The sequence below is a fragment of the Geotrypetes seraphini genome, chromosome 1 (genome assembly GCF_902459505.1).
Source record: "Geotrypetes seraphini chromosome 1, aGeoSer1.1, whole genome shotgun sequence".
Classification (NCBI taxonomy): Eukaryota; Metazoa; Chordata; class Amphibia; order Gymnophiona; family Dermophiidae; genus Geotrypetes; species Geotrypetes seraphini.
This window is the reverse complement of record NC_047084.1, coordinates 276,721,752-276,747,021: the sequence shown is the minus strand read 5'-3', so window position 1 is coordinate 276,747,021 and position 25,270 is coordinate 276,721,752. Positions and strand designations below refer to the sequence as shown.

The 25,270-nt window shown below is 42.1% G+C and overlaps 1 protein-coding gene across 3 annotated transcripts in view; it reads left to right on the top strand.

The window, feature by feature from the left end:
• Positions 1-25,270, top strand: part of EIF2AK3 (eukaryotic translation initiation factor 2 alpha kinase 3) — a 115,493-nt gene that overhangs the window by 24,195 nt on the left and 66,028 nt on the right. For 2 of the 3 annotated variants that reach the window (XM_033952325.1, XM_033952305.1), the window contains exons 3-4: positions 19,114-19,167; positions 21,739-21,933. In XM_033952325.1, the coding sequence (XP_033808216.1) occupies positions 21,754-21,933 (180 nt within the window). In that variant the 5' untranslated portion in view covers positions 19,114-19,167; positions 21,739-21,753. The remainder of the gene's footprint in view (positions 1-19,113; positions 19,168-21,738; positions 21,934-25,270) is intronic. The other variant, XM_033952315.1, reaches the window with a different exon arrangement.

Sequence of the window (25,270 nt, the reverse complement as noted above, 5' to 3'; positions counted from 1 at the left end):
GCTGCAAAGGTAAACAACAGCTATGCACCAGATGTAACTTAAGAAATGCTGCTTTTGCAGTACAGTTTGCAGTTATTTTAAGCTGATCCTTCATTAGTAAATTAGCATCTGGATCCTAGAGGTGTCTTGTACTACATTTCTGCACCAAAATAGCTGTGATTTTTCCAACTATTGCATCCACAACCCTTATAAAGAGCCTCAGCGGCACCACTTAGGGCTCAATATATCTCATTGCTCTAAGCTTTATGAGTCTAATCGTCATTGGATCTGATTTTAAACTTGTCAGTCTTATTTATACACTTGACTTTTGCTTTTACTTTTGTTTAAATTCGTATAATTTTTTAAGCAAATACTTAGCTTAAATCATGTGGTCTCTGGCTAGGGACTCTGATGCCGATATGTTTCACTTACAAAGCTTTCTTAAGGCTTGACCCCTAACTACTAAACCACCAGTAACTGCAACCACTAAATCCTCAGGAAACATGTAAGTGAAACATGTCGGCATCAGAGTCCCTAGCCAGAGACCCCATTATTTAAGCTAACAGCCTCTTTTACAAAGCCGCGCTAGTGGCTGCCCTGCGCTAACGGCCCCAAAGCCCATAGAGATTTAAAGGGCTTCGGGGCTGTTGCCGCTTGGCTTTGTAAAAGAGGCAGTAAGTATTTGCTTAAAAAATTATACAAATTTAAACAAAAGCAAAAGTTAAGTGTATAAATAAGATTGACAAGTTTAAAATCAGATCCAATGACGATTAGACACATAAAGCTTAGGGCAATGAGATATATTGAGCCCTAAGTGGTGCCGCTGAGGATCTTTATAAGGGTTGTGGATGCAATAGTTGGAAAAATCACAGCTATTTTGGTGCAGGTTCTTGTAGTTGCATATCCTTTGAAATAATCCATTTATAAAACTATGCATTATCTGTTCGATTGTACTACATGTCTGCACACTTAACAGGAAAGCAGGTTTCTTGACCGAAACAGTTGTCTTCAGATTATGAACTGGCTTTTGCCCTTCATCTGGTCACCTTCTAGACTGAGCACAAAACTTTAACAGACACTGTTCTTCTATTAAAAACAATTCCTGTATAAATGTGAAATCTCCAATTACGATTTGCATACCGGAAGTGAACACATAGCAAGGGTGGCCCACAGAAACGTAAGGAAGAATGTTGGGATTTGTGTCTCCTGCTGCTGCTCTCCCCTCAACTGCTGTCCTGCATCACATTGGAGGGGCAAATGTTGCAAGCTGAAGGGGAGAGAGAGGGGCAGAGAGTTGTTGAACCATGAATGTGAAAAGAAAGGAAAGGGCACATGGAGGTGGAGGAAAGGGAGACACTGGGCCCTAGCTCTGAAGGAGAGAGAAGGGGGACTAATTTAGCAGAATTGGTTTGCTTTGAATATCGTCTAGTAGAGGATAGACTTGCCTTATAATATATTACTGCAAACAGTTGAGACTCAATGGGCATTCATGAACTTGGAGGTCCTTGCTATTAACATGATTCATATTATTTAAAGAAAAAGCTAGCTACTAAGTTTTTGTAGCTTGGATATCAGACATGATTTAGATGCTGTTATTGTTTAGGCTTCAAGTACCAACTGCTTCTACCATTCTTTTTAATTTGTCTGTTCCAAGCACTTCTGTCCCTCCCTCTTCTGTTCTCGCTTGCTTTCTCTCGCTTGTCTCCTTGGTATTGTCCCCAGCTGTTGTATTCCCAATTGTGTTTGCATTGTGAGCTCTTGCTTCAATTTGATGTTCAGTATTTTTGGTGGAAGTGCTATAAGAAATGTAAGCTGCTGCCTTTCAAAGAATTATTTAATGTGTGAAATATTGTAGATGCTGAGATTATATATGAAAAAGTCATACAGATATGGAAGGAATTTTCTAATTTCTGCATCAAGATGATCAAGGCTGACTCTTGACAAAATGATCTAGGTTCTTGTACTCACTCTTATGGCTATTATCACTGAAATTAGCTGCACAACCGCTGTTAAATTGTTCCTCTCTCTCTAAGGTCATTCCTCACTCAATATCGCATCTCTAAGTATTGGTATGCAAGGACTCTTGTTTCCTGTTGGCTGATAAACCAGAAGTTTTCTCTCAGCCATCACTGTCATAAGTTAGGCCCCCAGTAAATTAGGATTCTACAGCTGTAACAGCCCCCAGGTTACTGTTTGCCATGGAGCTGTGGTTACCTGGCCATGCTCTTCTTAGCCATACATCTTCCTCCATCTTTCAGATGCAGTTAGCCTAGGCCTGCAGTACTAGTCTACCTTTCATCTGCTTAAGACCTGTTTCTCGTAGCATCTATAGTATCTGAGATAGAGTACAGGCAGTCCCTGGATTACGGACATCCAACTTACGTCTGACTTGAAGTTACGAATGGGGGTCCTGCTTCTCCTTTCTGTGTCCCAGTGTACCCCTCTCTCTCCTTCCCTCCTTCCATTCTGTGTCCTAAGTTTATGTTTACTGATTCTGGCCAGCTCCCTCCTCCTCCGTCCTTCCAGCCGCACTTGTTTCTCTTCACAAAGCCGTGGGAAGTGGCTCCTACAGAGGAAAGGCTTCTAGGTCAGCCACGGGCAGCATGTAAGAGCACCTGCCTATTGCTTTGTGAAGAGAAACAAATGCAGCTGGAAGGAAGGAGGAGTAGGAAGCCGGTCAGAACAGGTAAACACCCGTGAGAGGGAGGCACGAACTTGGGACATAGAATGGAGGAAGGGAGAGGGGCACGTTGGGACATGGAAGGGAGGGAAAGGGGAACGTTGGGACAGGGAAGGGAAGGAGCACAAACTTTGGACTAAAGATGGAATGAAGGAGGGGCCATGAACTTGGATCACAGAATGGAGGGAGGGAGGGGAGCATGAACTTGGGACATAAGATGGTTCAGAATGGAGGGAGTGAGGGAAAGAGATGCTGAGGTGGGGAGGGAATAGAAAGGGAGAATTGTTGGGCATGGGTATCTGAGTGAGAGAGAGATGGTGCACATTGGTTAATGAAGAAAGAGGAGAATTGTTGGGCATAGGGAGGGAGAGAGAATTATTGGGCATGGTGGTGGGAGAGGAGTGAGATAGAGATACATGGGTAAGAGAGAGATGAGAGTGGGAAATGTTGGATGTGGTGGTAGAGAGGGAACAGTGAGATGGATGGAAAATTATTCTAGATGTATCTTTCGAAAATTGACCTTTTCCCCCTGCTGACTTTGGGCGTCTAGCGCCATACATCCAAATCGGACTTAGACATATCTTTTGATTATGTCTCTCCACGTACAGTATATAAGTCTTAAAAAGAAACTAGGAAGAGATCTATATTTAAATAAATGGCCCTTATCAAAAGATCATTCCACACTTTCGCCCCTTGATATGAGAAAATAATTTCAAAATGAGACTTATAGCAAAGATTTTTTCCCAGTGGATACATTACATTACATTAGTGATTTCTATTCCGCCATTACCTTGCGGTTGGATAATTGGAACAGTGATGAATCTCACTCCTAAACTAGGATATACTGTATTGAGTATTATCAGAAAATTTGGGAGACTAAAGATAATGTTTGCCAAAGTACTCACATTGTGCCAGAGAGCTTCCTTCTAGAGTTCAAATGACTTAGTTATTTTAAAAAATTGTATACCGCCTAAATCTACATATATTGTATAGGCAATTTATCTAGGTGAGCTTGGAAATTCTTTTTAATAAGGCATGTGACACCCAAAATAATGGGAAATATTTCTGTATCCTGCCACATTTTCTTGGTCTCAGACAGTATTTCTTGATACTTAAAGATCTTTTCTCTCTCTCTATGCAGTTAACTGAGTAATCGCTTATGACCGACACCTCCTATAATCAATGCCATTCTATTGTTTTTCTTTTGCCACTATGTCCAGTTTCCTGGCATTTGGTTCTCATGCTGAAATTTCTTATTGCACTAGGAGTAAGATTAGCGCAGGAAATTTGGGAGTAAACGGCTGCACTAAAGCATAACACAGTATCAGGACAGTTGTGATATTAAACAGAGCGGCATTTTCTGGTTATCTGGTTTGACCAGTAAATTGTCCTCAATGTTGTTGTTGTCGTCCTCCTTCCTGTGTTACCAGTTCATCCCTTTCTTAATGGGCTTGGCTGTGTTTTGTCCCCTTGCTCTGGGACCTGAGTATGGGAAAGAATATAACCTGACCATATGCTGAGATTTCAGGTCTAGTGTGGTGTGAAGACTGTTCTTCCGGCACAGCTGCAGGGCTTCTTGGTAATGTGGAAAATTTCATGACAAAAGGCTTAATGTTTTGCATATTGCAGTGGTGGACGCTTAAAAGAATATAAAAGGGGGCAGCTGATACTGAGGCTCCTGTTTCCCTCCCACCAATAATTTATTTATTTATTTCAGTTTTCTACACCATTCTCCCAAGGGAGCTCAGGACAGTTTACATGAATTTATTCAGGTACTCAAGCATTTTTTTCCTTGTCTGTCCCGGCAGGCTCACAATCTATCTAATGTACCTGGGGCAGTGAAGGAATTAAGTGACTTGCCCAGGGTCACAAGGAGCAGCTTGGGTTTAAATCCACAACCTCAGGGTGCTGAGGCTGTAACTTTAACCACCGCACCACACTGTCATGAGACTACAGTTTCCATTGCTCCAGGTACAAAATAAATGCCTGTATATATGGTAAACTGCTTTGAATGTGTAACTACAAAAAAGAGGTATACAAGTCCCATCCCCTATCCCTTTTCCCCTTTTGACCTTGACCACCAAGGTATCTAGATTTAGGTTTTTGTTCCCGAACAGAAAAACGACATATTGGCATGGAGAATACTTTTATTCCTTTATATAGCAGGTTAATTTTTTTTTTTTTTTAACCTGTGCTGGAGAAATCTGTTACCCTTTGAGTTGAGTACGAAAGAAAAATAATTTAATGCCTAGTTTTGAGTTCTGTTCTTGGAAAGTGTCTGGACTGGGACACAAGTTTTTACTGGGCTGTCGCCAGTTGGTGACTCCCATGGTAAATCGAGGTGAGGTAAAAGCATGACTTTTACTGCACCTTGATAGTTTACCCTCCTAGTCAGAGAAGTACAATACATATGATGATTTAATTTTCAAATGGCTTGTAAGTGTTCAGTATAATAGCATATATGTGTGTAAACACTAGTTTGTAAGTACATACTATATAGATGACTGTGCTGTGCACATCAGTGGACTGCTGCTGGATTTTTGTATCAGTGGAAAGTGCATTCTTTGTGTTTAAGTACTCTGGATGTCTTTGTAAGCTGTTACACGAGAGAGAAATTTGCTGTTTTTTTTATCTCTTTAGTTTTGCCTCCGACATAGGCCTCTGGAGAAATGTGGTCGTGTCAGGCACATGTTTCATTACATTTTTTTTCTGCTCCATATACCTGTTTATTCTACCCTTGTGTCATCGCAGATCATTTATTTATTTTGTTTCCTATCCTCTTCTCCCCAACGAGCTCAGAATGGGTTACAGGTTAACATATATAATATACAGTCAAAACAAGTTACAATTTGTCATGCTTATGACACAATGTGTTTGTCCTGGTGTGACATATATACAGCGGGTCTAGTTCCAATATATATTTCTCTTTTAAACATATGGTAGTAGACAAGGGATTAGGTGAAGAGGTATGATTTTATTGCTTTCCTAAACTTCAGGAGCCTTTCGAGAGATCTGATCTTTGGGGGTAGCTGGTTCTATTGGTTTGGTAAGAAATGGGAGTAGGAACACCACCTGGTATTCTGCAGTTGAAGGGCACCACCAGAGGGTGTTTGAACGTGTGTTTCTTCCTAGGAGCAGAGTGGTCTGTTCGGTACATATGGAGGAAGTTTGGTTGATATGTAGCCTGGCACCATGTTGTGCAGGGAGTTGTACGCTAGCATGAAGCCCTTGAAGATGCAGCATTTGGCTATAGGTAGCCAGTGGGCTGATAAGAGCCTGGAAGACAGGGTTCTTTCAAAGTCTGATTGCTGCGTTTTGTACACGTTGGAGATGGTATATATTCTTTGCTGTGAGACCGATGAATAGTGTGTTCCAGTAGTTCATGTAGGAGAGGACAAAGGCATAGAGAAGCTGAGTTTAGTCTGATTCCAAGAAGTAGTTCCTTATTTTCCGGAGTTGTCGCAAGTAATAGAATGAGGTAGAAACCACGTGAGAGATATGATTGGAAAGTGATAGGTTGGAGTCAAGTAGTATCTCTAAGCTGCATGCTTGGTCTTTTGCAGTTTTGGTAGTTGAGTGTGGTGGGTGTGAGTGCAGTGCTCTTTGCGGATCCAAAGGAGTTCCGTTTTGGAGGCATTCAGTTGCAATTTATTGATGGTCATCCAGGTTTTTTTTTATTTCTGACAGGCAGTTCATGAGCTTCGTGATCTGGGCATCACAGATTTCATCCAGTGGTAGATGTCATCAGCGAAGGAGTGCATCTGGATTTGGTGTTTGTGGACTATGTCTAGGAAGGGTGTAATGTAGAGATTAAATAATATTTGGAGATAGTAGAACCCCTTGTGGAACACCGTATTTGATTGGTTTTGGTTTCGATAGGGCCATGTTGAATAGTACGGTTTGTGATCTTACACAGAAAGGAAGTGAAACAGTGTAATGCAGGGTCTTGGATGCCAGTTTCAGAGTTGTGTAATGAGGAATGGATGGTCAATGGTGTTGAAGGCTGCGCTGAAATCAGTAGCACCAAAAGAATATCATTACCTTTATCCATGAGTTTCCAGCAGTCGTTGATAATGTTGATGATGGTTTCAGTATTGTGGAATTTCCTGAATCTTGATTGGAAGGTGGATAGAGCACTTTGTTTGTCAATGAAGGAGTGTAATTGGTTGAGCACTGGGGGTTTCCCCCCCCCCCCCAGGATCTTGGAGATAAAGGGTAGGTTGGAGACCAGTCTAAAGTTGCTGGGCACACTAGGGTTGAGTGTAGGTTTTTTTGGGATTGGTCTGATGATCGCTGATTTCCAGTTTGTGGGCATTGAGCCTGATTGCAGAGAGGTGTTGATAAGAGGAAGGATAGAGTTTACAAAAGCATCTTTTGCAGCTATTAAGAGGTGTGGTGGACTGGTGAACAAGGGTCTAGGATGGAGCTGGAAGGGTGAATAGAGTCTAGTATCTTGGTGAGGTCATTATGGGAGGCAGTTTCAAAATGGGTTAGGTTCTCAGTTGTAGGTTTAAGTATTTTGTCTGAGTTGTAAGGAGGTGTTGGTAGTGCAGTGGAGCCGAGAAGAGACTGTATTTTGTCTACTCTGTGAAGTAATTTGAGAGTGTTTTGCTGTCAAGTTCGGTGTTAAGGCTTTGGCTGTCTCCTTGAGATGTTGTGAATAACTTTTTTGTTAGTTTAAAAGAGGTTTTTCGTTCTATTGGGAGTCTTCGGTAGTTGTTGGGAGTGGTATATCTTTTTAACATCTTGTGTTCCTTATGCAGGTTCTTCCAGCTGGACTTGTCACTTAAGTCTGGATTTGTACCATTTCCTTTTCTTGGTTCTTAGGTGGTCAGTAAACCAGGGAGAGGAGAGTTTGTGGAGATAGTATTTGATCTATTTGTTTGGAGCTAAGCCTTCATAGAGGGCTCTTACCTCCGTGTGCCAGTCTATGGCCATCTTGTCAATGGGTTTAAAATTGGGTTTTAATGTACCTGCTAGGCTGGGAAGGCCTGTGGAGAGAGGTCCCTTAAGTTGATAGTGCCGTCATTTTGTATTGTTGTTTCATTGTGTAGTTGTGGTCTGAAGGTGATCAAACTAGGGTACTGGTTTGATGGAGCAGCTGGGAGTTCCTGTATTGAGTGATATATCTTTTTGAATAAAGATTAAGTCTAAGATGTGACCCACATAGTGAGTTGGTGAGGGGATTATTTGATGGAGGCCTGTGATGCGATAAAGTCTGCTGGGGATCCAGTCTCATTTGGTTAGTCTGTGAAGTTAAAGTCCCCCAAGTATGATTGTAGGTGATGATTGTACGTGATGACCACTTTGCAAAGTTATCTAAGATGGTCATTGGAGAGTGGGGTATTCTGTATATCAGGACAACGGTGAGATCTCTGTGACCTGTCATTTTCTTAGAGCATTGGTTATGTAGTTTTCTGTGCTGCTGTTGCATTATTGTGTTTGTATTTTGGGGTGTAGTGTCTAGGCAATGAGTATCATCCCCCTAATTCCTCTTTTTTTCCCTGTTTTTTTTTTTTTTCAAAAACAGTTTATTAAACGATAATGTCCAAACAAACAGAGCAGGTGATACAGCATTTACAGTATACAGAAAAAAAACAACAAGAACAAACTACCCGAACGGGCGGAGACCGGTAGAGTCCGGTTTGGGTTCTTATACCCAGACTTGGCCAAGCCTCACCCAACAGGAGAAGCCTCCCCACCCCCCACCTTAACCCACTGGCAACATGGGTACCACTGGCTTCTGCAACCGGTTGAGAACTTGGCTTTTAATCAAAGTTTTTTCTCTCTGTTGCTTTTACCCTTGGCACACTTGCTCCTCCTCTGGTTTACACAGTTCTACTTCCTTTTCTCTAAGCTTAACCCTTGCTAGTGTCCAGAGGGATGTCTGGTAGCACAGGAGGCTAACATGACTGGGCCAGAGATCATACAGTTGTGAGCATATCCTACGTGTGTGTTCGTAGTAACATGTTGTAGCATCTCTCTTTCTCATGTTACAGGATCCCTCAACCTTGCTGCTTAGGTGCACAAAAAGTAGATGGCAACAGGTGAATTTAGGGCAGGTAAAGAAGTTAGGAGCTTAGCACTGATTTTCAGCACCAGGCTCATAAATCTAGACAGATGAATGGCAGGACTAAATTTGGGTCCCTTTTACAAAGCTGCGGTAGCAATTCTGCTGCAGTAAAGTCACTGAAACCCATTCAGTTTCATGAGGGCTTTGGTGCATTTACCATGGCAGCATCCTACTGTGGACTTGTAAAAGGGGCCCTTTTATAAGCATAACTTTAAGCTGTTAACCTCCCCTCCCCCCTTTTTACAAAGCTGCGGTAGTGGCTGCCGCTTGACAAATGCTCTTACGTCCATTAAATCCCTTTGATGTCAGAGCAATGACCGGAGCAGCAGCTGCTATCGTGGTTTTGTAAACAGAGCCCTAAATAAAGAGGAATTAAATAAAAAAACCAGGCTACTAATTTTGGCTAAAAAAAGGGGCACACTTTTTAGGACTATCATTTAAGAGCTCAGCTTTTTTGCGAATATTGGGCTCCATATCTTTTTACACTGCACTGCTGAAACTGGAAGAAAAAAGACTTCATAGAAAAAAAGCTTTATTGTGTTGCTTTCAAAGAAAACCAAGATCATGTTTTGCGTCTGTTCAAACTTCTTTCTATATGTGTGATTTTCTTGTCTCAGCAGTGTGGCAGCAGGCAATTGTAGCAAGCTGAAGCCCAGTCTCATACTTCCCTATGCTGTTGCACCTGTTTGTATGCAGACCTCTAACAAATCTTGCCATTTGCCTGTAATTAGTGACTCACTAGTCTGGGCTAGCAGTGGAGCTGCACTAATAGGGGTGGAATGTGTGATTGTCTACTAACCTACATTCTCTCGCTTGTTATTGGGTGACTCAGTGCTGAGATTAGGCGATGAGGTAATGTTCTGATAGGAGGCTGATGTCATTCCTTTACCTGCAGTTCCGCCGCCGCATGCCTGCACACTTCCTGCCCTCCAGCATCCTTAGGCTTACAGATCAATCCGATGCAGCAATATTTACAGAGGGGAGCCTCATAGCACACTTGGGATTTACTTTTAAAAGGCATATGACATAATCGGCTTGGTTAACAAACCAAGGCGGCAGATGATTAGCATATGAATATACCATTGAAGAAATCTGTAAGTAGATGAGGATCACAATCCTGCCTTAGGCTGCTGAGGCGTTGCTTTATTTACAATGACTAGAATTTCTCAGAACAAAACGGAAGCCTGCCACTGCATGTAACCTAAAGTTAAGATATTCTTTGTCTTTACATTTGGTGGAGACTTTTCTCTTCCTTTTTTTATTGGCAAAAAAGAAATACTAAGTAAACACATTTGCTGTGTAAATCTTGAGGCACAAGAGAAATGTCCAATGAGCATATTTTGTTTCTAGAAGTGTGTGTTTGTAGAGTAATTGTTAAAAAAAGAACCCCCCCCCACCAAAAGGAGTCCTGTATCACATGTGTCACACAATAATATTTAGAGCAAACAAAAAGGATAATCTGGTTAGAAAAAAAGTGGAGAAAAAAGACTGATATGACTGCACACGCCCATTACCAAAGTAATATAAGAGCAAGGGCAAAAAATACCATCATGCATCAGAATAAAATTCCACACAAACCCAGTACAACCAGTCACAGATATAAACCCCGCACTCAAGCAGGAATTGACCAAAAACAAGGGACAGAAAAGAAACTTATCTTGACCGTAATATCAGACACTCCTCATTCCCATTCAAATGTCCACTTTGTCAAAATACCCCTGACAGGGAAATCCCTGTTTTGCCTCTGTTGCGTTAGAAGGGTGTCCTGCTTCCTTGCAATGGTTCTATTCTCTTTCAGCCTTACTTCAGTGTTGGGCAAAATAGTGGAAACTATTTTGAAAAAAATATAATTGCAGAACACTTAGACAAACATTAGGATGGCCCCCAAAAATCAAGTTCACGGGACATGACCTCCACAAGTCTATTTTTGTTCAATGTCTGGCCACTATTAATTGTGCCAAATTATAAACCTTTTGGTGAACATTTAGAGGTTGCTCAATGATTTTTAATTTAATACATAAAATGCAAGTACTGTGTTTATATTAATTTTCCATCTAAGGGCTCCTTTTACGAAGATGCGCTAGGGCCTTAACGCGCGGAATAGTGTGCGCTAAATTGCCACGCATGCTGGCTGCTACCGGCTCCTTTTGAGCAGGCGGTAGATTTTTGGCTAGCGCGCTCTATAGCATAAACTAATCTGGTGTGTGCGCTAAACGCTAGCGCACCTTCGTAAAAGGAGCCCTAAATCTAATTTGTGAGCTGTTACAGCTGAATATAGGCTTGTTGACCCAATGATTTATTATGCATTATTCAATGATGACTGGTAATTAATGTCATTATTCCATAGTAAATACAAAATGTATGTTATTTGTGAACACTGAATGGTAATCCTACATTCAGTCAGTATTCATCTGTGTGACTTTGGAGCAACAAGGCGAAGGAGGAGCCGCGTCTGCTCCTCATTCTTTGTGAGACTTTAATTATACTTCTGCATTAAGGGACCATTGGATGACCATGGAATAAAGGGAGTGCTAAAGGAGGATAAAGCAATCGCCGACAAACTGAACACATTTTTTTTGTATCTGTACATGAAGAAGGTCACGGTACTACTCAAAAGGGTCCAAAGAAGAGCGACTAAAATGGTTAAGGGGCTGGAGGAGTTGCCGTACAGTGAAAGATTGGAGAAACTGGGCCTTTTCTCCCTCGAACAGAGGAGAATGAGAGGTGACATGATTGAAACATTCAAGGAACTGAAGGGAATAAACTTAGTAGATAAGGACAGGTTGTTCACCCTCTCCAAGATAGGGAGAACGAGAGGACAGTCTCTAAAATTGAAAGGGGATAGATTCCATACGAACGTAAGGAAGTTCTTCTTCACCCAGAGAGGTAGAAAACTGGAACGCTCTTCTGGAGTCTGTCATAGGGAAAAACACCCTCCAGGGATTCAAGACAAAGTTAGACAAGTTCCTGCTGAACCGGAACGTATGCATGTAGGGCTGGTCTCAGTTAGGGCGCTGGTCTTTGACCAGAGGACCGCCGCGTGTGCGGACTGCTGGGCATGTTGGACCACTGGTCTGACCCAGCAGTGGAAATTCTTATGTTCTTAAGGCAATTGTTTAGTTTAGTTGATATAGGGTAAATATAAAAATACAATTTTAAATCTAAGCAGTTTACAATAAAAAGATATAAAGGTAGGGGAAATAACAATAAAGAAGTGAAACATTAACATGGACAACATGAGACAAACTGGAACTTATGAATAAAATGTAAGTGTTGGTTACAATAATTCAAAGGTTCCTGGGGGGGGGATAGTGGAAACAAAAGGAAATGGGAAATTGCTTTTTCAGTGGAATCATTGGCTATTGTCATTGATGATGCCGACTGCTTCAAATACTGGTAGTGTGAATCATCTCTCCGGGTTACAGGATCTTTAACCAGAAATTATTTAGTATCCAACCAATATTAAGTAAGTAACAGTTTCTAACCAGATTGTAATGAATAATTAGCCACATTATGAGGTAGGGCCTTGAGCGACCTCTAAATTTGTCCAAACTACTTCAGATTTTAACCGTATCTTATCTAATTGATGTAGAATATATTTAGGTTTGTGGAGTCATGTTCTGATAAGGTCGATTCAAGTGCAAAAGGCATACGAGTCTTGAACCAGTGGGTAATTCTCCTTTTACTCATGGGTTTATAGAAGGCAGCTACCTTTTTCTCACAGCTGTTGCCTGCATATCTGGACTGGGCCCCAGATCTCCAGTTTTTCCTTCTACAAGTGAATTCTGTTCTGCTCTGGTTTAGATTTTCTATTTGTTGGGTTTTTTCCAAACTGTGAGGCTTGCCAGTTTGCCTGGGACAGTTCTACCTGCAAGAAGACAGACTCTTTGGTCAGAAGTCTGTAGCTGGGAGGGCAACCTTTTTACAGGGAACCTGCCTAGCCAGGCTGCACTAACATTTTGCTGGCTCGGGGACCGTTCCCCTGGGAGCTTGGCTTGCTCCTGGTTTTTACTAGAACTTGAGCACAGGCTATGTGGCACCATGTCATTCCTGAGGGCTCTAACAAGTACCAGCTGCTTCCCCCATCCCCTCCTGAAAGATGCGTGAGGAGCTGTGGGGGTCTCGGGTCTCGGGTTCATTCAGGATCTGACTGACAGCCCGAAGAAACAAGTATTTGGAGTGGAATTTCATGCTTGATTGAGGCAGCTTTCTTCTCCATTGTCTTGCTACAGTTTGAGCTGAAGCAGGCACAGCCCTAGCACAACAGTGAGTACAGAAAACCTATGGGAGACATTTGGGTGGTCTACAAATTTTAAGTTTTAGAGGTTTCTGGGGCTGGTATTTGGATCCCCCACCTCCAACCCCTCCCCCCAAAAAGAAAAACCCTTTGTTGAATTTTCTGTGCTTTTATTTAGCTCTCCTGGGCTGTTTTTTGGTGTTAAAACACTCCTGTGGCAGCCATCTTGGATTTCCCAATTTGATTTTAAAATCCTCTATTTGCCTCAAAACACCTTGATTTTACTTAAAATCATTCCAGATGGACTCCTCAGGCTGTTTTAATGTGGATTCATGCCAGATTTGTGCTGGACGGCCAGCTGATGAGTTTCCATGTTCCATGTGCTTCAGGGCACATGAGGGAGTGGGAGTGCTAGGCTTAGCCCCCTCTGGTCCCTCTAGGGCAGGACTGCCCAAGTCTGGTCCTCAAGATCTAGTGGCAGGCCAGGGTTTCAGGATATCCACAATGAATATGCATGAGAGAGATTTGCCTGCACTGCCTTCTTGGTATGCAAATCTCTCTGATTCATGTTCATTGTGGATATCCTGAAAACCTGGCCTGCCACTAGATCTCGAGGACCGGACTTGGGCAGCCCTGCTCTAGGGCATCCTACTCGTAGATAGCTCGGTTTGGGGTAGGGGAGGGGGGTCAAAAATCCCTTCTAGAGCTCTCAGGTATTGACTTGGTAGATTTGGCAAAGCACAGGAAAATCCTCAACACCATATAGTCTGGTTTGGTCTCTACTTGATTGCAGGACATGCAAGTAGCTATGAGCTCTATGCATGCTTAGTGCTGGTTGCACAGGTTTGATGTTATAATGTTGATTACTATGTTTGTTACAGAGCAGAGCAGAATTGTAGTATTGGGGATTTTTCCCCATTTCCTTCCTTCCAGTTATATCTTTTATTACAGCGCTACCTGATTGCTTTTCTATGAACTGAAGGGGCAGGAGCAGCTCCCTGGGAAGGAGGTAGAGTTGCAGAAAACTGGCAATTGTGTTTTCAAGTAACGTGCGAGTTGTAATATAGAACCCCATTGTTTCAGGACCACTAGACACATCTACAGGAAAGATTACCAAGGTAAGAACCTGGTTATTTGTGTTCCCTCACTTTTAATAAACATATATTTAAAAAAAAGACCTAATCTTTCTTTTTCTCAGTGGAGGAGAGCAAATGGTAAAGTGCTGCAGAAATCTGTGGGACTGGTGCTATTTAACATATTTATAAACCTTTTCTGGTACCAGGCATATTGTGAAATAATACAAACCTTTACAGAAAATCTACAATTCCATGTTATCTCACAGATCAATCTAAAGATTTGTGGGTTATATCTGTCTACCTGCAGGTGGAGATAGAGAGAGAATTCCAGAGCTCTGCCATATATCATCTTGTGCAATAGCCTCCGTTCCAGTATTCTCTCTGTCTCAGCAGATAGATAGCCATATCCTTTGCATCCGTTGTTTTTAGTTCCTGTCCTGTTCCCTCAGGTGCAGTTGAGCCTTGGGAGTCTGGAGAGCATTTCTGGGCTCCAAGGTACACAAGGCATTGTTAGGTCCCTCCCCATCCCGCCTCTCCCGTTTCCTTGTACACCCTAGTGTTGTTGGCATGTCTGCCCCTGAGGTAAAGAAAAAAAAAATCTCCAAGCTCTTTAAGGGGTTACAAAAAAGAAAAAGAAGAAATCTGAGCTAAACACTGATTTGTCTTACTTTGGGGTAAGCTCTGTTTGGAATTTTGCTTCTGCTAACAGCTTGAAGACTCCTTGCTGTAAGTGTTTCTGCCGTTGATTTTGCCGGCTCCTTTTTCATGACTGCCCCCACCAAATTGGCAAAGCGCTGCTCCTGGTGTGGGGGAGCCAATGCACAGGCCAGAGAGGACCCCAAGTCTGCCTGAAGCTGAGGAACACATTGTCTGCTAGTAGGCTGTGGAGTCTTCTCCCAAATTTGTGCCTGAGCCCCCTGATGTATTTAACACTGGTCCTGGCAGACAGACATTTCAAAACCTGACATATTCCAGTTACTAAAGAGAAAATAAAATGTTTTTATGTTATAATGTTGCATGCTTAATGAGAGATTTAGGGGACTGGATAAAAGATACACAATTTTATACTCCACTTCAACTTGAACAACAATTAATGCACCCATTTCATTTGTTGTACCTTTATGTAAAGAAACCACATGTAATATTTCCTACAAGAAAGTATCCTTTGTTGAAATCCATGAGACAATGTTGACATTGATTGTGCAAGTTGAAGGTGTTGCCACGGTCAACTGTTTTGCTTCCATTGTGGGGTAATAAAGACTTTGACCTTGATGCTACAAAGTTGTACTTGAAACAGTGATGTGCAAAAGGAATATGGACATGTCAAGTCTTTTATAGATTTGTAGGCAGAAGGGTAATTGAACTGAAATGACTGGTTTGAGTATCATCAGGTATGTTCAATTGTTGGATCCTGCTGCCCTGAATGAGGATATGGCTGATATGGTACAAGAGTCCTTTGTACTGTCACGACAGACTAAGGGCAGCCTGTCCTTTTATCACTTTAGTTTGGGTAGTTTTAGTCCCCTGTGGGACTATGATGCACTTGCTGATCAATGGAATAGAGAATAACAGAACAGATTACAAGAGACGATCTGTGTCTTTTGATGAAATATATTAAGACATTGACTCGTTCTGCCTCTCTGCAGGAACAACAGTATAAGTTCCTACGTAGACTGCAGTTCTCTCCCTCTCGAGCATTAGTCGCTCGTATTGCTTACCACGAATGTCCTAGGTGTCAATAATCACCTTCATCTTTGATTCATATGTTCTGGTCCCGTGAGAGGATACAAGTTTTTGGACTCTTATTTCAAATTACTTACAGGATATACTGCATAAAAGAATCCTTTTAAGGGCGGATATACAATTATTTTTTTAATACAGCGACTCTGGGTCTTCGCATAGGTGGAAATGTGCTACTTTATAAGGTTTATCTGTTGATAAGAAAATGTATCCTCTCCAGATGGTGACAATCTGAGGCCCATACTTTTACTTTTTGGAGAAATGAAGTGTTTACTTTATTGAAAATGGAATATATATGGAGGCTGAAAGAGGCACTCCCAAAAAGTGGAGACTTTATCAGGAAACTTGGTTCCCAATATGGGAAGGATGGTCACATAAGTCTCGTAGCCTGATTTTGAACATATAATAATGGAGTTTTCTGTGGGTAGGATTGTGGGGGTATCTGTGGGATTAATATTGTTTATGTTTTAGACCACCTGAAGAAACAGTGCTGAGGTCTTGTATAGTGTTGCTCTGATTTATACTGCAAATTTTGTAACAGTTTACAGATTGTGTTTGACAAGGTATAAAAATAAAAAAAAAAAAAGTTTTTCTACCTTTGCTTTCAGGCTCTAGTTTCTGCTTTCCTTTGCCTTGTTTTAACTTGTCTTTTCAGGGTCTCCTGTACATTGACCAGTTCTCTCCAATCTTCACTTCCTCCCCTCATCTATCTCTAACATTTTTCTCCTTTCAGCTTTTATCCATTCATTTTCTGCTTCTTTATCCAGATTTCTCCTTACCAACCAGTCCTCAGTCTCCTTCTGTTTACTTACAACTACCTACAGCTTTCTGTTTTCTTCAACCCACATTTTATTATTGTTTATTCATTTTGACATACTGCTTTAACTGCATTACAGGTCTAAGCAGTTTACAGTAATTCTAAAAATTTAGTGTAGGAAAGGAACACCATTTATATATAGCAGTGTCCCGCAAACTTTCTTGAGCCGCGCCACACTAAAGGTAGTGCCCGTGACTCGAGGCACCTGCAAGTGTGCAGATATCGCCGTGATGACATCACACGCATGCGTGACATCATTATGTCGATGTCCATGTGTGTATGAAGGCCCTCTAGGCGGGCCCTGAGATGCCACGAGAGGCACATCTTGTAGGCAGTCAGCTGGAGCCAGCGCCTCTCCTCCTCCCCAGTGTACTGCGGCACACCTGAAATCTCATGAGGCACACTAGTTTGAGATACACTGATATATATGATATATAGTTCACAAGCACTCGGGAGTAATCCGTAACTCAGATAATGTTCCCATCAGCTGGCCAGCAACTTAAGAGTACACTACACTTCTCCCTCTGTATCCACGGGGGTTAAGGGCAGAGCCGGCACGCGAATATTAAAAAACCATGAATAATATTCAGGCCGGTTCTACCCCTAACCCCCGCTTCCCCCGGATATTTTAAGCCCTGTAAGCCCTCCCTTAAGCCTTACCTGGTGGTCTAGCGGGTTTTCGGGGCAGGAGCAATCTTCCCACGCTCCTGCCCCGAAATGGCTCACAGGAAATGGCTGCCTTGAGCTCCCGTAGTCTCTCAAGCCATTTCCTGTGAGCGATCTGCACGGGGCAGGAGCGTGGGAAGATCGCTCTTGCCCCGAAAACCCACTAGACCACCAGGTAAGGCTTAAGAGGAAAGGGGAAGGGGGCTTACAGGGCTTAAAATAGCCTGAAAAAGTAAAATAAAAATTTTTGGTTTAAAATTGCGAATAACCGAATCCGTGGATGCTGAAACCGTGGATTCGGAGGTGGAAGTGTACTATTAAAGGCCTGTTGGAAGAAATGGGCTTTTACTAAAGTTTTTGGTACATGAATTTCCCCGTCGATCTAGCCTCCCTCAATCTCTTTCTAGCCTCCCTCAATCTCTTTTCTCATCTCCCATTTTTCTTCTTCCCCAGATCCAGCACCCCTTTTTTTTCTCTCCCTCCACTCATCCAGTGTCATACATTCAACATCCACTCTTTTTTGCTAGTTTCCTCACCCCCTGCCCAGGATCCCAGATGAGTCTATTCCCTAGTCCCCTCTGCCCAGGTGGTCCAGCATCTCCTATCTGTGTCCTTTTTCCCCCTTCCCTTGTAGTCCAGCATTTGCCTCCACCTGCATTCTTATCTCTTCCCAGCCAGAGTATCAAGACCTTTCACCCTACTTTGTGCCAACACCAGTTCTCTCTCTCCCTCTCCCAGTCCAGCATTTTCTCTGTCTATTCACCTCCCATGTGATTCAGTATATCCTTTTAGTCCTACCCCGATCTCCACAAACATGGTTCATCAATTTCCCTCTCTTCTTCTCTCATTTCATCTTCAGTCAGCACCTCTATCTCCATGCTGTCGTTCTTCCTGCTTACCAGAATGATTGAGATGCAAGACAGCGATGGTCGTCAACAAAAGAGAATGCACATAATCATGGCCTGCTGCAGAACCTCTTCCTGCACCAAGGTCAGTTGAACTTTCTGATGTTTTCCTCCCCTTCTGACATATGTTTTCTTGTGGGGCTGGGACTCATCAAACAGTTTAACTACTCTGGGGTCTGAAAGGGGTTCTGTGTCAGGCCGTACACATTCCTGTTTGTGTATACTGTATCGATTTCTTGCCTTTTCAGCCTGCCTGATAAGCAGGAGGAGCTGCAGCAAGGATGGAGGTACTGGATCCAGTGGTGAAGTGGCTAAGAAATCCAAAGGAGGGGAATGCCCTTTCTTGTACCCCCCTCCCTACACACATTGACCAAAGGCCTGTATGAAAAGCCATCTTTTATTTCAATTGAAAAGTAGGTCTAGAGCAGGGGTAGGCAATTCCGGACCTCGAGAGCCGGAGCCAGGTCAGGTTTTCAGGATACTCAAAATGAATATGTATGAGATGAATTTGTATGCACTGCATCCTTGAGATGCAAATCTATCTCCTGCGTATTTATTGTGGATATCCTGAAAACCTGACCTGGCTCTGTCTCTCGAGGACTGGAATTGCCTACCCCTGCTCTAGAGCTCTCTGGTCTCAATCCAGCAGGCAAAATGGTTAATGACGAGTCTTCTAATCCAGTTCTTGTGTTAGGAATGGTAAGGAAATTGTTTGAGGGGGTGAGGCAATAAGAACTCAGGAGTTAGGTTGGTGAATCATTGTATTAGTACATAACAAACTAACATCTAAAGTGACCATGATTAGATATATGTAACCAGTGTTTCTCTTTGGGCAAAAGGATGTCACGGACAATTTTATTCTTTTTAATGGAGAATCCTGATACCTGTTTTGTTAAATCATTTGTAGATATCTAGTAAGAAAATATCCTAATTGTTTTAGGAGCTGCAGCTTGAAAAAAACAGTGGAAATAAGGTGCTTAGTTCTTCTTTAAAGGTAAGCTGGACTGATTCATTAAGAACTTGATAGATAGGAGTTTCAATACGTGAGTCCAGGCTTCCCAGTTTTGAGTGTGAAGCACCAGTTTGTTATTTTGTAACCAGGAGAGTTGACACAATATATGACTTCCCTGATCAGTGGCACTAATGTTACACTGTTGTGTAAGCAGTAGTTGGCTGAATGTCATTTGCATGTACTGCATAGCTAACACCCCTAGATTGGACCAAATTTCCAGCAGCTGTAGATATTAAATATGATGAAGAGAGTGGGGCTCTGAGGCACTGTAAACGGATCATTGCAAGAAAACCCCCTTCTGTGCGCTCTCTACCACAAGACTCAAGCCAAACCAAAACAGTGCAGCTGTCGCGTTAATAAGTTTTAAGTTTTATTTAAAATTTGATTCTAATGCTTATCAGCATTTCTAAGTGATGTACATCAGTAAAAGTGGGGGACATAATTAGACTAACTAACTCAAAAATGTAAGGAAAAGGGGAAGAACTACAATATTTAGAGAAAAGAGAGGCATTTAAGAATCGAACAAAGGGTGGGAGTATATAAAAATAATGAATAGTACTAAAAAGTATCACTGATTGAGAAAAACAACATAAGAATATTCCAAGGTGTCAGAAAATTAAATAATACCAAAAATAATGAACCTTTTTTTATCAATGTCACTATAGAGCTGTGGTCTCAAACTCTCGACCCAGGGGCCACATGCAGCCCGCCAGGTACTATTTTGAGGCCCTCGGTTTATCATAATTACAAAAGTAAAATAAAACAGTTTCTTGATTGTATGTCTCTTTAGCTATAAATGACAATAAAAGGGATGATTAACAAAACTAAGAATGCCATAATGCCCCTGTATCACTCCATGGTGCGACCTCATTTGGAGTAATGCGTTCAATTCTGGTCTCCTTATCTCAAAAAAGATATTGTGGCACTAGAAAAGGTTCAAAGAAGAGCGACCAAGATGGTAAAGGGGATGGAACTCCTCTCATATGAGGAAAGACTAAAATGGTTAGGACTCTTCAGCTTGGAAAAGAGACGGCTGAGGGGAGATATGATTGAAGTCTACAAAATCCTGAGTGGAGTAGAACGGGTACAAGTGGATCGATTTTTCACTCCGTCAAAAATAACAAAGACTAGGGGGACACTCGATGAAGTTACAGGGAAATACTCTTAAAACCAATAGGAGGAAAAAAAATTTCACTCGGAAAATAGTTAAGCTCTGGATGTGGCGTAGCTGGTTTTAAGAAAGGTTTGGACAAGTTCCTAGAGGAAAAGTCCATAGTCAGTTATTGAGAAAGACATGGGGGAAGCCACTGCTTGCCCTGTATTGATAGCATGGAATATTGCTATACCTTGGGTTTTGACCATGTACTAGTGACCTGGATTGGCCACCATGAGAATGGGCTCCTGGGCTCGATGGACCATTGGTCTGACCCAGTAAGGCTATTCTTATGTTCTTATTAAGATTCATCCAAAAAGAAAGATTTATAAACTATAAAGAGCTTTACCTCAGGTAAAATTGTAATTTCTTTAATAAGACATTAACTGTTTTTTTTCTGAGGCCCTCCAAGTACCTACAAATCCAAAATGTGGCCCTGCAAAGGGTTTGAGTTTGAGACCACTGCTATAGAGCAAACTGAGCAAAGAAATAAGTAAGGTTTGTGTTATGACCTCTTATGAAGCCACAAGAAAAATGATCCTACAAAGGATGTTCATCCAGAAAATCTACCTGCTGATGCAAAACACACTTATCCGTTTATCATTTACGCGTTCTGCACCAGGATTAGCTTGCCACATACACTAACTGAATGGATTCCTTACACCTTGTTTAACTATATAAACAACTTGCCTTGAGTTTAGCCTCCCATTTGTTTATCCCAATGCATGCTATACCACCCATCCTGTCCCCATCTAATAAGCTGCATTATAGAAAAACATGAGTATCATATCTGTTATTTGAATATTCTGATCTGTGCTTATTAAATGCTTCATAAGTATTATGTCTCCCTTTTAGTATGTATTATATCTCTCTCATTTGAATTTCAGTGCAATTAATAAGTATATTTTTGAATTGTTTCATGATAGTTCTATTAATAAGCTTCAATTTACTGATTTTGACTTTACCTCTCATTGTATTTGTTTATATTTGGTATTTTTACTGCCGTTATGCTGTTAACAAAATTGCAAGTTTTATGTTGAATTATACCTGCTGTACACTGCTTTGGGTGAATCTCTTCATGAAGGTGGTTAATAAATCCCAATAAATAAAATAATCTTATCGAGAGAGTGAACATTTGAGTCCTCAGGATCTAATGATGATTTGTTTTAGGGCCATGAACGCAATCAATCTTTTAAGTGACAAGGGAAACTTTCCCAATCTGAGGAGCATGCTTACAATTTGAACAGTTTCAGAATACAATACTGTGTTCAATTGGTGAATCGGCCAAAATGTACATAAAAAATATCAGAAACTAATTTAAAATCCAAGTGGAGTGCACTTAAAATGTTTCAATTTCTGTTATCTTTTACCAGATATATTTGTTTCCTATATGTCTTCAGGTTTTTGGGAATAAAATGATCATCCCCTCTTTGGATGGAGACCTTTTCCAGTGGGATCGGGATAGAGAGAGTATGGAAGCTGTTCCATTCACTGTTGAGTCTCTGCTGGAGTCCTCTTACAAATTTGGAGATGATGTGGTCCTGGTGGGAGGAAAATCCCTGACGACATATGGGCTGAGCGCACACAGTGGGAAGGTGAGCGTAGGCATCATGTAGAGAAACTGTCTAGTGCAAGACTTCCAAACCTGTCCTGGGAACCTCTTGGTCAGCTGGGTTTTCAGGATATTCATAATGAATACACTTCTTCCTCCTTATTTGCGGTGATTAGGCGATTGACTAACCTGCGAATAAGGAAAAACCGCGAATAACAGCTAGCAGGCTCCAGAGGGCAGAAAGTCTCGCACAGAGTGCTGGGATTGAGCTGAAAGGGAGAAGTGTCCGAAATAAAGAAAAGGGCAAATAACTCAACCAAAATACTAATGTTGAGTGACCAAAAAAGGATATGACAACTATTATAAAAGTCACTCTATGTGTCTTTACAGAAAACTTCCATCAAATGTTATTCAACTGTTATTGAAGCTTATGCTCAGAGACATGAAGACGAATGTTCCGCCTCACCACCCAATCATCGCATTGTTCAATATGGTGTCAAAATGATAACAATGGTCACTATTGAATTTATAAGAGCCAAACGGGCTATAAGCTTAACATCTTATATTGATGACTGTAAGATGAAAAAACTTAGCTTTCTAAATTCACTTTATGGTGAGAATGTGATAGTCTTGATATTACACGGCGAGTCTTCTCTCTTTTGAAGCTAGGATTGATTTGCACTTTGATAATATGTACGGTTTTAATTGATGTTTAAATAAAGTAACATAATTTTAAATGTTCATTTCAGAGACTTCATTACCCAAAGTTCCCTTAAGCAGGCCCGAAACGTGTCACGTCGGAACCAGTGAATTTAGAAAGCTAAGTTTTTTCATCTTACAGTCATCAATATAAGATGTTAAGCTTATAGCCCGTTTGGCTCTTATAAATTCAATAGTGACCATTGTTATCATTTTGACACCATATTGAACAATGCGATGATTGGGTGGTGAGGCGGAACATTCGCCTTCATGTCTCTGAGCATAAGCTTCAATAACAGTTGAATAACATTTGACGGAAGTTTTCTGTAAAGACACATAGAGTGACTTTTATAATAGTTGAAAGGGAGAAATGGGCAGGTCGGAAGCAGCTGCAGGCTCACACTTGAAAGCCTTACCTGATGCACGCTGAGGCTCACTCCTGGAGGCACTGGCTCTAAGCAGTGCTTCTGCACCACGCTGACAAGCCCTCCCTCTTTCCAAATACGGGTTGCTGCGGCCACTTTAAATTCCCAGCGATGAGGAGCCCGACTTTCTGTCGCATTGCAGTCTGCACTCTGGCTGTGCTGCCATTAAACTGCTACACCAAGGCGCATATTGCCTGACCCACAACCTAAACCCCATACCCGCAGTGCCCACCCACGCGCCGCATCCCAGTGCTCCTATTGGCCGGATGGGATTTTTGGAAACCCTCTACCTCTCCCATTGGGCAAGGGCCCCGACTGTCAAACCGGCTTTGGTGCTTCCGTTTCTCAAGCTCGGTGGAGCCGGCATTGCCTGTACGTGGGTTTGGGATTTGCAAAATTTTTATATCGGTGATTGGATGATGTAATTTGGGGGGCAGAGCCAGCTGACAAAAAATCGCGAATAAACGAAACCGCGAGTGCTGGATCCTTGAATACGGAGGGAGAAGTGTATGTCTATATGATAAATTTGCATGCATTGGAGATTGATATACATATTTTACCGTCTGCATATTCACTGTGTATATCCTGAACAACCAATGAGCTTTAGAGTCCCCAGGTCAGGTTTGAAAACTCTGAGCTAGTGATTAATATGAGCTAAAATTCTGGTTTAATTTTATGAATATGACAAGATAGAACTTTCTGATTCCATGATCTCTTTTAAGGATTATTATTAAAGAATAGTTTAATGGTTGGAAGATTTTAGATAACCAGTTACATTTAAGTATTAGGAGGTGATCTCTTAATGCATGGCACCAGGGCCACATATAGCCTCTTAATGCCTCCCTGGCAGCCCTCAAACAGCTGGCTGAAATACTTTTCAAATCCTGTAAATGTGTTAATTTCAATCTTGCTCACTTGATCTAGTAACTGCAAACAATCTCCAAAATAAAGTGAGTTTAAAAAATATATTCCTGAAGCAATGTTCCCTCTAAGCTGTATGGCTGTGTGGCCTTACACTTTTTTTAGCAGGAGGCCGTGCAGCCGTTCAGCCACTCTGTGGAGTTGGGACCAACACTCCTCTGGTACCACTCTTCAATCTTGTGCTGCTGCTGCTTTCCCAAAGCAGCAACAGTAAACTGAAACATACCGGCTGTGAAACCTTCCCACACATGCCCATGGTTGTTGGCCTGCCCTCTCTGATGTCATTTTTTCCGGGGCAAAGCTGGCAGCCGCGGATATATATGGGAAGGTCCCACAGCCGGTTTGTTTCAGTTTGCTGCTGCTGCGGAAAGAAGCAGCAGTGGTTGGGATACTAGGGGGCAGACGCTGGTGGAAGAGGGGTAGGGGAGAGAGGGGGGTAGACACTGATGGAAGTGGGGTGGGAGGAGAGAGAAGGGCAGAAGCTGGTGGAAATGGTTTGGGGGTGAGGGGAGAGAGGAGGTAGATTTTGTATAGAAGTGGGAAGATAGATTCTAGATAGAACAGGGGAGAGAGAGGGCAGATGTTAGGGGTGAGTGTACAGAGAGAAGGCAGAAGATGGAACGGGAAGTGAAAGAGGAGATGCTGATGGAAGGTGAGGGGGAGAGAGGAGGCAGATATTGTATGGCAGGGGAGAGATACAAAGAGGATGGAAATATTGATGGAAGGGGAAAGAGGGGAGATGCTGAATGGAAAGGAGGGGGAATAAACTGTATTGAAGGAGAGAGACAGGAGTTCTGGCTATATGGGGTGGAGGGGCTAGAGAGAAGGAACGAGAGACAGGGTGCTGGCCCCATGGGGTGGGGCGGTGGTGATGTTGGTGGCTGGAGGGAAGAGAAGAGAAAGAGGGTGCTAGCCACATAGGGTGGAGTGGAAAATGTTTTATGAAATTACCCCCTGAGGGGACGTTTCAGTAACTGGTGCCACAAGTTGGATGCTAATGCACAGAGCACTAATTCTACATACACTTTAACGAGTGAGACCCTTTATCTCTATCATGGTCCTTGATACTTCTGACTGGTAGGTTTTCCTGTGATAGAACCTGTAGTTGGCTATAATCTGACCAAGCAGTGAGATTGGAAACTGGTGCTAGGATGCTGTGGGAGCTCCTTGGAAAGTGTCATTGAAAGCATGTGGGAAAGTAGCCATACTTGTAAAATATTCTTTACTGAATTTTCTCTCTAATGGGGTTGTGGATACAAGCATTGGACGCTTGTAGCTTTTCATGTCTGCTGAAAAGTACCCCCTGTGGAATGCAGAATACTTCATTATGTGCCC